This window comes from Cebus imitator, unplaced genomic scaffold, assembly GCF_001604975.1.
Source record: "Cebus imitator isolate Cc_AM_T3 unplaced genomic scaffold, Cebus_imitator-1.0 Scaffold16, whole genome shotgun sequence".
In the NCBI taxonomy this organism is placed as follows: Eukaryota; Metazoa; Chordata; class Mammalia; order Primates; family Cebidae; genus Cebus; species Cebus imitator.
Genome location: NW_016107331.1, coordinates 2576084 through 2592311, shown reverse-complemented (window position 1 = coordinate 2592311; position 16228 = coordinate 2576084). Strand labels below are relative to the sequence as shown.

At 39.6% G+C, this 16228-nt stretch overlaps 1 protein-coding gene across 5 annotated transcripts in view; it reads right to left on the bottom strand.

The window, feature by feature from the left end:
• Positions 1 to 15207, bottom strand: part of ATG10 (autophagy related 10) — a 281245-nt gene extending 266038 nt beyond the window's left edge. For 4 of the 5 annotated variants that reach the window (XM_037731180.1, XM_017507852.2, XM_037731185.1 and 1 more), the window contains exons 1-2: positions 15134 to 15207; positions 5552 to 5668 (exon numbers count right to left, since the gene is read on the bottom strand). In XM_037731180.1, the coding sequence (XP_037587108.1) occupies positions 5552 to 5659 (108 nt within the window). In that variant the 5' untranslated portion in view covers positions 5660 to 5668; positions 15134 to 15207. Of the gene's footprint in view, positions 1 to 5551; positions 5669 to 14833; positions 15108 to 15133 lie in introns of those variants that run through there. The other variant, XM_037731184.1, reaches the window with a different exon arrangement.
• Between the last annotated feature and the right edge of the window lie 1021 nt (positions 15208 to 16228).

Sequence of the window (16228 nt, the reverse complement as noted above, 5' to 3'; positions counted from 1 at the left end):
TCCCTTTTATAATCCTAAAGAAACTCAGAACAATATACTAGCAACCAGAACAGTATATTTGGTGCTAAATACTACTTTTAGAGAGTTTTCTAAAAACCTAACTACAACTTCATTTATAGCATTATTTCTGTAATAAAAGACAGGGAAAATTTCAAACAACTAAAAATTATGAGATGGCTTTCTATGTGTCAGAAACCAGGCTAAACACTCTGAATGCAAAGTAACATTTAATCTATACAACAACCATATAAGGTTAAGTATTCCCACTTCACAGATAAAGAATATAGAATTTGGAGACATTACATAATATGTCTAAAATCCAGTTAGTAAATGGTAAAGCAGGTATTTGAACCTGAATCTATCTGACTGTGAAGCCCATGCTCTTAACCACTATCTTTAATACCTGACAGACCATCATGGTAAACAATGGTTGTAACAAGTGTACCACCTTCCTGAGGGTTTTAGAAAGATTAGAGGTAGGAGAACAAGAATTATCCTGCCTAGATGCCAACAGCATTCCAGCCTCACTGAAAAATATTGATTTAAAGTATTGTCCTTATTGTGCATAGCTCCAGATATAAAAATTAAAAAGACTTTGCCTACTTTAAGTAAAACTTTTTAATAATTTATGTTTCATTAATTCACACTGCTTTTCTCATCAACTTTGCCTAAAAAATAATGTTTTATGCCTTTCTGTAAAGTTGAATTATACCAATTCTCTAAATATTGTCAGAATTCTGTTTAAATTCAAAAAATAAAATGTACTGGCCTCAGCGTCTCACACCTATAATCCTGGCACTTTGGGAGGTTGAGGCAGTCAGATCATTTAAGGTCAGGTGTTCGAGACCAGCCTGGCAAACATGGTGAAACTCTGTCTCTACTAAAAATACAATGGAATTATCTGGGCGTGGTGGCACATGCCTATAATCCCAGCTACTTGGGAGGCTGAGGCAGTAGAATCATTTGAACCTGGGAGGCAGAGGTTGCAGTGAACTGGGAACATACGACTGCACTTCAGCCTGGTGACAGAGTAAGACTTCATCTCAAAAAAATATTAATTTTTAAAATAAATAAAATAAAAATAAAATGGATGGTGCCGAAGTGATTATATGGTATGAAGGACAATATATACTCTTTAAAGGAGACTTGGCCAGGCATGGTGGCTCACACCTGTAATCCCAACACTTTCACAGGCCAAGGTGGGAGGACTGTTTGAACCCAGGAATTAAAGACCAGCCTGGGCAACATAGTGAGACCCACATCTCTACAAAAATAAAAAAATTAGCTGGGTGTGGCAGCACGGGCCTGTAGTGCAGCTACTTAGGGGGTTGAGGTGGAAGGATCACTTAAGCCCAGGAGGCCAAAGCTTTAGTGAGTCATGATCATGCCATTGCACTCCAGTCTGGACAACAGAGCAAGACCCTGTCTCAACTAAAAAAAAATCAGCCAGGCATGCTGGTCCACACTTGTGGTCCCAGCTACTCTGGAGGCTGAGGTGAGAGGATTACCTGAGCTGGGGAAATTGAGGCTGCAGTGATCACGCCAACCTGAGTGACAGAGACTCTGTCTCCAAAAATTTAAAATAAAATAAAGGAGCCTCTATATGTGGGTATAGATAAGACTCTATTTTTCTTTTTTTTTGAGATCGAGTCTCACTCTTGTTGGCCATGCTGGAGTGCAATGGTGCAATCTTGGCTCACTGAAAGCTCCACCTCCCGGGTTCAAGCGATTATCCTGTACCAACCTCCCAAGTAGCTGGGATTACAGGTGTGCACTACCACGCCTAGCTAATTTTTTGTATTTTTAGTAGAGACAGGGTTTCACCATGTTGGTCAGGCTGGTCTCCAACTCCTGACCTCAGGGGATCCACCTGCCTCGGTCTCTCAAAGTAAAAAAGACTCTTTTTAAGAATAAGTTTCAGAATCAAGAAGGGGCAAGGGGAGGCATTAGAAAGCAGGAGTATGAGGAAACTTTATCGGGTGACGAATATGTTCATTCTTGATTGCAGTAAAGGTTCACAGGTCTATAGACATGTCAAAACTTAATAAATTATACACTTTAAATATATGCAGGTTATTGTATGCCACTTATACCTCAATACTACTATTAAAAAAATAAATAAATTTCTGAGGCCTGAAAACCGAAACAATAGTATAACAATACTGTCTCCAAACAGTCCCAGAAAAAGACTGAGATACTATATAATGCAATGAAAGGTTTGAGGATATAAGCAAGTGACTGATTCACAATTCCCTTCAGAAAAATGGCACAGGATTGCAGAAATTAGGTGGCAAAAATGCCAAATTGAGAACACAGGAATCTGCTTTGCCTAGAGCCCCTTTCACTAATTCAGTTCATGTGCTCAGCATGTGTTCAGCATGTGCTGAGGCAGGGCTGGAAGAGAAACCACAGTCATACCAGGCAGACACCCAATCTCAGAAGTCATAAACTGACCACCCCATCAGGCATCACTGACATGTTTGGTTTGGTCCTCACTGTTGGAAAAATAATCTTTTTTAATTAGTTGCCAGCATCTAAAAATTCAGAGATCTCTTCACCCAAATTCTGAATGTTTTATTTTTCTCAAAATATCAAAAGATCTGGTAACACTTAGGCTCATGTTTCCAACCTAGCAATAGGCCAGGCACTCTGTTCAGTCACGGACCACTGGACTCAGTCTTCCTATCGTTCTGTCTCTGGCAGCTTCACCCATTTATTACAATGCTTTGATACTATCTCGGGGCTCATCCCCCACATGAAAGTCAACTGCCCTTAATTAGAGGTGTAACTCTCACTACAAAGGGTAAGGAACTATCCTACCTAAGCAACCAGTGGCAGCCAACAGAAGGCTAGACTCAAGCATACCTTTTTAGAGAAAGATCAATAATAAAAACAAATCCTGAAAACTGGTTCTTGGGGCATTAGTTTACAACTTCAATGGAGAAGCTTCTGACAGAGAGAATTTCCCTACTGAAGATCCTTCTCAGCTCCAACCCCCTCACCCTTCAAACACAAATGCATACACAGTCCCAGCTCCCTCCCTAGCCTTCCCCTCCCTCATTCTGCCAGGTAATGGAATGGTAACAGGATTATTTGTCATCCTGCCTCCAGCTTAAGATAAAGAAAACATTCTTTAAAAAAAAAAAAAAAAAAAAAAAAAAAAAAAACTTGTTTAAAGGCAAAGTCCCCAAGGTATAATCACACATATTATTACAGGTCAAAAGGGGTCAGAAACCTATACTCATTCAATGAATAAACAACCAATATTTTATTTAATCATTATATAATAAAAGCATTAATATTAAAAAGGTTCAAGGTAAGATTTGTTATCACTATTACTTGACATTTTTCTAGTCAATGCATAAAATAATAGAAAGAACTATCACAAAGAAGTCAATTTAAAAAACAATAAAAAATAAACCTCTTAGTATGCATGCAGACGACCTCATTCCTACAAGACCCAAGAGAAACTACTTTGTATTTTTAGTAGAGACAGGGTTCCATGAAAACCAATATGTGAATTCAACAAGGTGACTGAATGGTCACAAAATTAATATATAAAATTACAAGTGTTCATGTCAGCAATAATCATAGAAGAAATAGGATGAATTAAAATTGAAACATAATAGCAAACAAAAAAATTAAATATACTCAGGAACAAAACCAACTAAAGGTGCTAGCACAGTCATATTATCCTGGAGAGGGAGACTTCCTGAGGGCTGATCAACTATATAATCACTACCTAGAGAGTGGGGCTGGACTCTACCACAAAAGATTGATCCTCTCCTCTGAAGTATCCATAAGCCACCCTGTCAAAGTTCAGCCTGCACATGGCCCAAGAGGAAATCATGGCTTGTTTCCCCAGTGACACTCTGGACCTGATCAAAACCTACACCTTCCGGGCCCAGTTCTGAATTATAGGACTCAAATCCAAATTGTTCATTCCTCAGAATGCATACAGGAAACAGAACCAGCCAGCAGGGAATCAGTATTTATCGTTTTTTGGGAATCAAGTAAAATGTTAAGTAGAGAAACTTACCTGTTTTCTAAAAAAGGGATTTCAAGGAACTCTTTAAAAAGCTTTTGACAGAGCCCAGGCGTGGTGGCTCACGACTATAATCACAGCTCTTTGGGAGGCTGTGACAGGCAGATTACTTGAGGTCAGGAGTTCAAGACCAGCCTGGGCAACATGGCCAAACCTTGTCTCTACTAAAAATACAAAAATTAGCCAGGCGTGGTGGTGGACACCTAAAATCCCGGCTATTACTTGGGAGGCTGAGGCATGAGAATTGCTTGAACCAGGAGGCAGAGACTGCAGTAAGCCGAGATTGTGCCACTGTACTGCAGCCTGGGTGACACAGAGAGACTCTGTCTCAAAAAAAAAAAAAAAAAAACACAGTTTTTGACAGAGAACTTTACTAATTGTAAGTATGGAAGTAAATAAGTACACAGGCCTTTTACATTATTATTACTGAACAGAACCAAAAGAAAAAATATACGTATTTTAGATCAGGCATGGGAGTTCACGCCTGTAATCCTAGCACTTAGGAAGGCCGAGACAGGCAGATCACTTGAGGTCAGTAGTTCGAGACCAGCCAGGCCAACATGGTGAAGCCCCATCTCTACTCAAAATACAAAAATGAGCTGGTACAGTGGCATGCGCCTATAGTCTCAGCTATTCAGGAGGCTGAGGTGCAAGAATCACTTGAACCCAGGATGTGGCAGTTGCAATGAGCCGAGATTTGCACCACTGCACTCCAGAAGAGAACAAGACTTCATCTCAAAAAAACAAAAAAAAAAAAATTTTAGGGTCGAGCACAGTGGCTCACACTTGTAATTCCAGGACTAGGAGGTTGAGGCAGGCAGCTCACTTGAGGCCACGAGTTTGAGACCAACATGGCCAACATGGCGAAACCCCGTCTCTACTAAAAATACAAAAAACTTAGCTGGGTGTGGTGGTGCACACCTGCAGTCCCAGCGACTAGGGAGGCTGAGGCACAAGAATCGCTTGAACCTGGGAGGCAGAGGTTGCAGTGAGTCAAGATCACACCACTGCACTCCAGCCTGGGGAACAGAGTGAAACTCTGTCTCAAAAAAAAAAATTTTGAAATATGTTTATATTAATAGAAAATTCCCAATTAATACTGTCCTCAATATTTCAGAATTTGTGATTGTTTATGGTTTGGTTTCAAGACCATCTTTTTACTCTCTAGACGAAAGTAGTTTCCTAAGAAAATTAACAGTGTAAACAAATGATTTGAAGCACCACAGAAACATCTGTTTACATTCAGATAATTAATATGCTAATTTTTATCTGTTAAATTAAAGCAGGTTACCTAAGAGCTTTTCAAAATAATATTTATTTAACCTAATAATAATGAGTATATGTAGTTGAAGTAATAAATTGGACATGTTTTAAGACATCCTTCAATTTCAGCCTTCTACTAAATCAAGCCAATTTTCATACTTTACTTTCAATTATGGAGGTTTTACATATCAACAAAACAAAACTCTATTGAGATAGAAAACAAACAAATATATCCAGTATTACCTTTGATAGTTTCCATTCCCAACTATCACCTATCTGTTGTGAATGTTTAATGAATTCTGCACAACAACGTTGAAATGTTTTTTCTCCAATGAACTCATCTTCTTCCATGTTAAATAACTGCAATATAAAAACTAAGTATTAGCATAAACTTTAGAATGATATCGAAAGGAATTCTGCTAATTTATTTATTTCTGGCAATAAACCAAAATTTGGGATGTAGAATGGAAAATAACCTCAAGGCCACTAAAAAATGGTTTTGGCCAGGCGTGGTGGCTCACACCTGTAATCCCAGCAATTTGGGAGGCCAAAGCAGGAGGACAGCTTGAAGCCAGAAGTTCAAGACCAGCCTGGTAAACATAGCAAGACTCCATCTACATAAAAACTAAAAAATAAGTTAGCCAGGCATTGTGGTGCACACCTGTAGTCTCATCTATTCAGAAGGCTGAGGCAGGAGGATCGCTTGAGACCAGGAACTCAAGGCTACAGTTAGCTATAATCATGCCACTCTACTCCAGCCTGGGTGATATAGTGAGATCCCATCTCAAAAAAAAAAGCATTGTTGTTTTTCTATCTTTCTCACCTTATCCCCATTTTTGCTGTTGTTGTTTTTATTTTTGTTGTTGTTTTTGAGACAAAATTTCGCTCTGTCACCCAGGCTGGAGTGCAATGGCACAATCCTGACTCACTGCAACCTCCACCTCCCAGGTTCAAGCAATTCTCCCACCTCAGCCTCTCAAGTAGTTGGGATTACATTTGCATACAACCACATCCAGCTAATTTTTGTATTCTTATTAGAGACAGGTTTCACCATGTTGCCCAGGATGGTCTTAAACTCCTGACCTCAAGCAATACGCCTGCCTTGGCTTCCCAGAGTGCTGGGATTACAGGTGTGAGCCACCGCACCCAGCTTGTTTCTGTTTTTATATTCCTGTTTCTATATCTTTGGTGCTTAGCATAGTAAACATTCCAGATGCCTTTTTTCAACTGAATTAAAATCACATAAACTGCAAGGATTTTAAACCCATCTGGCTCCAAGGCCAATGACCTGTCTATACTAGCTAATTCTGATTATTCAAATTTAGTATAATCTATGCAAGAATTTGCTCATTCATCCAACAAATACATATTGAATATCTACTAAGTAGCAGGCACTGTGAATAAGTAAAGGTTAGGTATACAACAATGAAAAAATTAATAGTCCTTGCCTTGTAAGAGCTCATATTCTAACAAAGGGAGATAAAAAATGCAAATATTATAGTAGAAACTCTCTTATCCAACCTCCATTTAACCAACTTGCCAGATTAATCAACACTGACTCAGGTCTACAGCATGCTGCTCATGAAGCACCTCTGCTCCCATCAGTTAACTGTGTGTTCACAAACCATGTTCTCATATCATAAATACATACTATAATTAAATGCTAAACCAAAAACATAAAAGTAAAAAAGAAGTACAACTGTTATTTCTATAACCAATTACCTTGAAAAGACTCAATAAAAGTGAGTCTATGAAAAATAAACTGCTATTGAACTAGATATGGACAATACAACTGAAAAGACTGGTGGGAGATAGGGAAGAGAAAAGATTCCAAGCTTTCTGCCTTTAGGTGGTGGTAAATTGAGTTAAGACAGAGGTCTCTGGAAGAATAGCAGTTTTGGGAAGAGAGATGGGTTTAATTTGGCCATACTGAGTTTGAATTTGAAATGCACATGGAATGCCGAAGTAAAGGGGTCTAGCAGGCATTTTTGAGGTGTGTCTTCAACTCAGAAGGAAAGAGAAATCTGAGCTGGAAATACTGATTCTACATCAACATTACGTAGACGGTAACAGGACCCATTTCATCAATCAGCAAGAGAACACAAAACTAGAATAGGAAGAGAAGACTGATATGGTGCAGCCAGAGGGAATTTTTCCAACTGTATGATGTCCCTGACATATACTGAAAGATACTAAATCAAAGAAAAATTAACTTTCATTCATAAAGAATACTAATATACTTAAATTTTTAAAATTCTAACAAACTCTTACTTAATAACAAAACTGAACAAAGTAAGCCTAAGCCCTCCAGTTACTTGAGGTTTACTGAAGTATTGAAAATACTTAAACATAAAATTTCACTCAATAGCCATAGTTTATCTAATTAACAGCACTGTGCTACAAGCAAGATGACTGAACATCAAAACACTAATTAATATTTGGTTGAATACTTTTTAAATTATCTAAGGACTAGGATTGCTGAAGGATGCTAAATACAATAATACAAACACTTACGGCTTGATTACAAAATTAGGAAGTATACTATGCTAAAAAGATATCCATCTCAACTCGATTCATCATAATGTATCATAATGAAATATCATGGAATAATTATTGTTTCTTTGCTCAAGCAAGAATATTTCAACTCAAAAATGTAAATATAATTCAATCAACATTTTTATACATACTTTTCAAGTTGTAATACTTTCTGGTCCTCTCCCAAGTTCATAAACTACTAGAGGCAGAAATTAGAATCTGAGAACTTCCTATTATGAGATGGCTGAAAATATGGCTAAAAATGGAAATAACCACAAATGTGGTTTATTAAGCAATAATGGCAAGAATAATCCTTATTTTGCAAATGAAAAACCTTAAACATGTGAACTGCCTATGTTTCCAGACTTAAGTTATCTTAAACTAAATTCAGACTAGAGATGACGACAGTCACTCAAATGAACTCTCAGTAAAAAGATGAATTTCAATTCTCATCTCATCCTAAACAATGACCCTCTCATGTCTTGTTGTTAGTAAAAGTTAGAAATGTCAGCACTCCTCGTGTCATAAAGTATAAGTTGTTAATACATCTATTTTGCTTTAGTCTTACTTTGGCTAAAGAGCTATTTGATTTTTTTTTTTTTTTTTTTTACATTCAATCAAAACCTTTTTCTAACTGCTTTAGCAGAGACTAAAGATTGGAAAGACAGAATAATTTTCCTCACCAAGTGAGGGTAGTCTTTCCAAACTATAAGTTTGCCCTTAGACTAGAAGCATAGAAGAAGCTTATTCTGCTGCTGTTCACGTATATCTTTCCAGAAAAGCAGCCTCAGTGAATTCTAACACTGTATATAATCATTGTTTAAATGATCCTTTTTAATTGAAAACAATTTTTTCACTACCACTCTCCATATTTTTTAATGTGATTTTTAATCTAATGTGTGTGAAACTAATTCTTTGTTATTTTTTTTGTTGGAGACATTGTTTTTGATGAATCTATAAATCAATGTATATCAGAGTCATAATGGGACTAAAACAATATAAGAAATATAACTAAATTTCCCGGAACTTAAGATCATTTACAAAAATGTGATTACCACAGAACATGTTATACATACATTTAAACATTAAAAATCATTTTTGACTAATAAAGTAGGCAACTTCCTGAATACTTGTCCCTTCTAGCAACAATTCCACATTATTTATAACTCTAAGTGTAGACTCTTTAAAAAAAAAATGCAATATTAGCTAGGAGAGTTAAATGTCAACCCACTACTTTTATGGCAATTTGGCTTGAATTCATTTAGATTAATTTAATCACTTACCTGGCAAGGTCCTTAAGCAGTGGTCCTCAAATTTTAGAAAGCAAGGAAGCACCCACAGTGCAAATTTAAATGATCCTAAGCCTTGGCCAGAAAGATAGCATGATAACCTAAAAGATAACCTAAAAGACTAGCATGATCCCTAGACAAAAGATGAATCATTTTGACAGGGCTGGTAAAAGACCTGGATTTCAAGACATTTGGCAGCCTGGGTGGGACACATAAGGCCTGGTCCTGGGCAATCCAGTAAGATAGCAGAGATACATCAAAAGAGAAGTGGATCAGTCCTGACAACAGATGACCAGCAGGGCTCAATTCTCCCTCCTTGCCTTCCCATTGGAATACATATTCCAAATCAATGTTTAAATGAGAGGCAATAGTATTAGGAAATAAGGAAATAATGGGGTATGACCTTGACCAAAAATATCCAACAAATAAGAAAAAACAGAAAACAGCAGTGGCTCACGACTATAATCCCAGAATTTTGGGAGGCCAAGGTGGGTAGATCACGTGAAGGCAGCAGTTCGAGACCAGCCTGCCCAACATGGTGAAACCCCATCTCTATGAAAAATACAAAAATCAGCTGGGCATGGCGGCAGGTGCCTGTGATCCCAGCTACTTGGGAGGCTGAGGCAGGAGAATCACTTAAACCCGGGCAGTGGAAGTTGCAGTGAGCTGAGATCACGCTATTGCACTCCAGCTTGGGCAACAGAACGAGACTCTGTCTCAAAAAAAAAAAAAAAGATCAACACAATATCAGAAGCTATAAACAGTGCCAGGCTGAATACAGATGATAGAGCAAATTGTCTTTAAAATGTACTACCAAGCACCATATTTTTCTTTTGGAAAATAGGTAAATGGTTGGACATTATTGTAATGAAAGATATATTCCCTTTTCTTCTTGCAAAAGTCTTTGTTCAGAGATGAGACTAATGTGCCTTATTTCCACAAGTTTTTTCATTCATTTACTCAGTACCTACGATACCCTAGTACTTGCTGTGAGTGTCCTCCTAGAAAAGAATGTCAAACTTCCTGAGAAAACTAAGGAAGACTCCAAAACTTGGAGTTCTGAAGACATGAATTAAATTCTTAAAGACCTAAATTTTGAAATTTGAGTAAGGGCCAACTAGGTGGAGACAAAACCACTCCAAAAAGATAGAGGAGTTCCTGCGAAGACAGGGTCTGAAAAGAATGCAAGGATTCAAAATAAAACAAATGGCAGCGGATGGAGCATAGCTTGAGTGGAGTCGACTCTGGGCAAATAAGGTCCAATGGTTCCCAGTTTTATGGGGAACCCACTCTCCAAAGAACAGCTTGGAAATAAATGGGATCATATTGGATTGTCAAAAAGAAAGGAAGTTATAGTTTGCCAATGCCATTTAGTGCTGAGGGACCAGGTAAAATAAACATCCTACAATGTGCAATCCACACAGTGAAGAGTTGTCCATAAAAATGCCAGTAGAGTCCCCTTTGAGAAATACTGGGAAGAGATAAGGAATTAATGAAATCTAGAGAATTTAACTCTAGGTACTCAGAATATCCTTTAAAATCTGCGATCACAACCTCCATTTCACTCACTAAATATTTACTAAGTGCTAAAAGATAAACTAAGGCACATTAAAATTTTAAAGAGTTTATCTGAGGTCAGGCACGGTAATCCCAGCACTCTGGGAGGCCAAGGCAGGTGGATTGCTTGAGCTCAGGAATTCGAGACCAGCCTGGACAACATGGTGAGATGCCACCTCTACAAAAAATACAAAAACTATCCTGGCATAGTGGTGCATACCTATAGTCCCAGCTACTTGGGAGGCTGAGATGGGCAGATAGCTTGCACCCAGGAAATCGAGGCTGCAGTAAGCCATAATTGCACTACTGCCCTCCAGCCTGGGTGACACAGCGAGTTCCTGTCTCAAAAAAACAAAAACAAGAAAATGTTTATAGCTGGCGCAGTGGCTCACCCCTGTAATCCCAGCACTTTGGGAAGCTGAGGCAGGCGGATCATCTCAGTCGAGAGTTCAAGACCAGCCTAACCAATATGGAGAAACCTCATCTCTACTAAAAACGTAAAATACCGGGCATGGTGGCACATGCCTGTAGTCCCAGTTATTTAGGAGGCTGAGAATTGCTTGAACTCAGGAGGCAGAGGTTGCAGTGAGCCCAGATCACACCACTGCACTTCAGCCTGGCAACAGATGGAAACTCCGACTCAAAAAAAGAAAAAAAACAAACAAACAAAAAAACCCGTTCATTTGAACAGACAATGGTTAACCCATTTATGCTGGAGGCTGTGTGACAAATCAGACCTTGGCAATGACCTTGAGCAGAATATAAATAATTCCTACAAGCTTAGTGTTCCAATAATGGAACACTAGGCATATTAATGAATTGTGCAGCTCCAGAATGCAAGCAATTTGGCGCTGCACCAAAGGGACACAATTAGAAGGCTTTTGAGGCCGGGGGCGGTGGCTCACGCCTGTAATCCTAGCACTTTGGGAGGCCAAGGTAGGTGGATCACCTGAGGTCAGGAGTTTGAGATCAGCCTGGCCATCATGGTGAAACCCCATCTTTAAAAAAAAAAAAAAAAAGAAGGCTTTTGAAGTCTTTTGTAGAGTGAACACAGAAGCAAGACCAAGAAAATACATGATTGGTCAAAGTGGAGTAGCCTTATTTGGATCATTCCTGTAAGTTGATGGTTGGTTAGTTGGTGCTTTCTGATTGGTTAGGCTAAAGTTTCACTTTCCTAGAATACAACCATTTATACTGAGTTGGGTGTAAGTTTGCTTATGTAGGAACCCAGGGCACTGGAGGCTCTGCAAGCAATGGCCTCCCAATTAATTATTTTAACACAGAAAGCTATGTTTTTGCTGGGCAATAAACATGTTTACTTCTGTCCTTTGACCATCATGAAGCTCAGAACCTTGTGGCCTACCTTTAATAATTGTATAATATTTCACAGTATATTTTTAATTATAACTCACCCTAATCACATCTTTCTATTCACACTTCATATTTTCATGATCTTGATTTCTCTTTATTTTGTATGTTATTATATATCATATGGTTTATAAGCTACCTCAAATACTTTTGGAACAAAATAGAGTATAAATTTAAAACTATAAGCTACAAAAGTAAAATTAAAAAATTGGGGAAAAAAAACTAGATGTAAGATGGGAAGAAAAAAATATATTACACTGAGCCCCCAGAGCATCCTGAGAGGTTTAAGAGATTTTTTTTTTTTAAGGGGAGGGGAGTCTTACTATGTCACCCAGCCTGAAATGCAGTGGTACCATCTCAGCAAACTGCAACCTCTACCACCCCCGTTCAAGTGATCCTTCCACCTCAGCCTTTTGAGTAGCTGGGACCACACATGTGCACTACCATGCCCAGCTAATTTTCTGCGTTTTTTATAGAGACAGGATTTTGCCCTGTTGCCCAGGCTGGTCTCGAACTCCTCAGCTCAGGTGATTGTCTGCCTCAGCCACCCAAAGTGCTGTGATTACAGGCATGAGCCACTGTACCCAGCCACAGTTTAAGAGACTTTAAAAAAGTATAATACACAGTCTTTGCCTTCAATTGTTTGTAATCGATTTTTTTTTCAGAATACACATTCTTCTCAAAGTAATCAAATTTTTAAGATTCAAATTGAAAAGAACATCAGAGAATAATGGATAATAAAAAAACAGTGATAAACTGTACAACCTGTTTAAAGAATTAGTATGGATTAAAATAATTAAAATCACACGTATTACTATGTATTAAGAACTATGGCAACAAATCCTCATAGCAACTTTTTGAGATAAATTACTAGGATTTTCTTTATTTTATAGATAAGGAAATTGAGACAGAGAGAGGGTAACTTGTTCAAGGTAACACAGCTGTTAAGTGTAGCAATTTGACCTAAGACAGCCTGGAACCAGAGCATGTGCCCTACAGCAGTTAGATTTCAGCTAATCCTTGAATTACGGTATAGGAGGATATAGAAAGAATGAGATTGAAGGGATGGGGGCAGTGGCAGTGAACCTCAAACAGATTGAAATGAGGTAGACCAGTAAAGAACCTGAAGAGAGAGTATGGATTGAGAGATATTGGGCATCTAAACTAAACTAAACTAAACTCTTATTATTAAGCACTCTTCCTGGATTTTATAAACCTATGTAATCAGGCAAACCCATTAGAGAAGTCTTGTCTCTGCAGTTTTCAGCAACCATTCCCTAATCAGGATTCCTTCAAGTATAGCTTATTCTCCTATTCTCCATTCCCCAACTTTCTAATTGCTTTATTATACTCAGGCCGATTGTCCCCTCAAAACATTTGTTATCAATAGATAATCACCAAATGATCTCTATGGCTTTTTTTTTCTTAAGGTTCCCTGATTATATGTGTGATTCAAATACAAACTTCTGAGTCCCAAACACATCTCTAGGCTTCAAAGATAATAACCAAATCAAGCCCATCTTAAGAAATCTTTTGTAAGCTTTACCCTACTTATTTTTCCTAAAGGACGCTTTACCTTTCTCAGAAATGTATTAGGCAACAGGAACTACTGTCAACATATAGTTTGTCCCAACACATTATACCTAACTTGAATGGCCCACCATGTAGCAAAACCTCAGTTAACCTTATCCTAAATAAAACAGAAGGTGGCAAGGGAAAAGCAGGGCACAGAGAATATAAACTTTTGACACTCGCATTCAAACGTATGCAGTTTAGAACTACTATTTCAACTAATTTATTCAATTTAAAATATCAATAACAACTTTTAAACTGCAATTTGCAAGACTTTAATTTCTCAATACTCAGGACTTATTTTTTGGTCAAGGTTCTGCAACATTTCCTCTGGTCAATATTTAACCCTTCGGAAGCAATGAGAAACGATTCTACATGGGATCCTATGATGTATTTGAGTACACACAGGGTCTGTGTTCTCCGATCCTGAGACGCATAAACTTGTTTTTGCCACTAAAGAATAGAGACCATCGTCCAATAACAAAAGTTATAAATATGACTCAAAGTGAACCTGCGACAAAGACTTATTAAACTCACAATGGAACAAGCTGAGTGGCTTAGCGCACCCAGAAGCATTTGAGGAACTGAGTACAAACACTGAAGAAAAAATGATGGTATAAGTTTAATAGGTTAGATAGAAAAATGGTTAATAGCCTACAAGGCAATAAAACTACAACCTTTAGGAGTACTGTACTTTTTTCTCTCCCACTCAGAAATAATTTGCATCTCTAGCAATCAAAGATGTTAACTACAAAGCCTTGGTCCTAATCAGTATCATCATGCCAAACAAAATACAGTCCCCTAGAAACCTAAACCATCTTCAGATGGGCCTGTTAAATAGGCTTCATTTTGACTCTAAAAAGACACGTTATCATCCTTTTGCCTTATTTCCAATACTGTTGTAATTTTATCGCCACTAAAAGTTTCTATAAAGCAGTCAACTATTATCATTCTCCCGCCCTCCCCGCCAATTCATGATTTTATAGGTTATCTGTGAGGTATTTTTAAAAAAAGAAAAACCTGTTGGCTCTAAATATCAGGTTATTTCTCCTAATACTTAATGAATCAGAAACTTCAAATTAAGTTGCACTCAGCCACTGGAAGCCCCAGTAATTTAATACTCTTTGTTTCAACATCGCATGGTCAAAGGCTTGCTATTTACTATCAGTATGTGGATTTTAAACACAAGACAGTAACTACCCACTTCGAGGGTGCCGCAGCCTTTGGGTAGTGGCCCAGGAGCGCTGGTGACACCAGGTGCGCGACAAGGGGCGGATCCGAGGGGAAACAGTGTCCTCGCCCTTCCCCGCTAGCCCCAAGCTCCGCGCGGTGCGGCTAGCACAGGCCTGCAGTTGAGGGGCCGCTTCCCCAGCCTTTTGTTCGGGGCTGAGCTGTTTCCCGCCTACCCGCGCGCGCCTTTCCTCCCTGTACTAGGAGTAGGGCGAGAACCGTGTGGCAGCAGAGCCGGAAGTAGGCGACCGGCAAGGACTGTGGGAATACTCACCCGGCTCCGCTCGGCCCCTGACCCCGCAGCCCAGCCCGGCGAGGGCGGGGCAACGGAGCCAAGGGGAGGAGAGCCGGGGAGAGGGACTCAGCTTCCTGCGAGGACACCGCCGCGCCGGCGGCCCTAGCGAGCTGAATGATGGGGCTGTGGGGACCTCGAGGGCGGTGGATGAGCATAGCCAGCGCGCCTCCAGGCCAACCAGAAGCGACCGTGGCCTGTTTCTGTCAGCGCCGCCGGCGGCCGAAACGGAGCGTGTGCACATGCGCCTTCCCGCGCGCCGTGGGGGCAGCCTAGTGCAGGCCGGTGACGTGATCCGCCGCGCGCTCCGGGCAGGGGTGGGGCTGGGACCCAGGCCAGTACTGGGACGGGGTGGAGAGGTGGAAAGCGAGACCTCCCCGCCGCCCGGGTCCACAGTTGCCAAGGCCCCGCCTCTCGCTTCGCCGGTAGATCTCACCCCCTTCCCACCGCCACTTCCCACCGAACGCACGCGGTGCCCTCCGCGGAGCACAAAGACGGCACGTTTAGGGGAAAGCGGGTTCCTAGCATCTCCCTAAAAGGTTGGAGAGCCATACCAGCATGCACACACTGCAAAAAGTCCTGTAAACACAACAGTTAAGCACAAGCATGGCTACCCCTTGAAAACTTACGGATGGAGGGAGAAGTTAGGAATTCGAAAATTGACAATAGTACCATCTGTGGCACATATCTCAGAGGAGGAAAAAAAAAAAAAACCTCTAGCAGCAAAATTAAATTGGGGCGAAACGATGGGGATAAAGACTAGGAAAAAAAAAGTAGGAGTAACAGGGGTGATCGAACTGAAATAGCAGACATCTGAAAGAAAACTAGCATCTGCTCCTTTTAACAACAGAGTTAAATTTGTTGGAAATGAAAGGGAAAAAATGCAGGCGAAGAAGTGAAAGGAAAACCTGCCTTCAAACTACATGGCGTGGTTTTGATCTTGTACTACAGTTGTGTAAGATGTCACCATTCGAGGAAACTAGGTGATAGGTACGTGGGACTCTAGGTGTTGTAGTATTTTTGCAATTTCCTGTGTCTATAATGATTTCCAAATAATAAGTATTTTTAAAAGAGAGA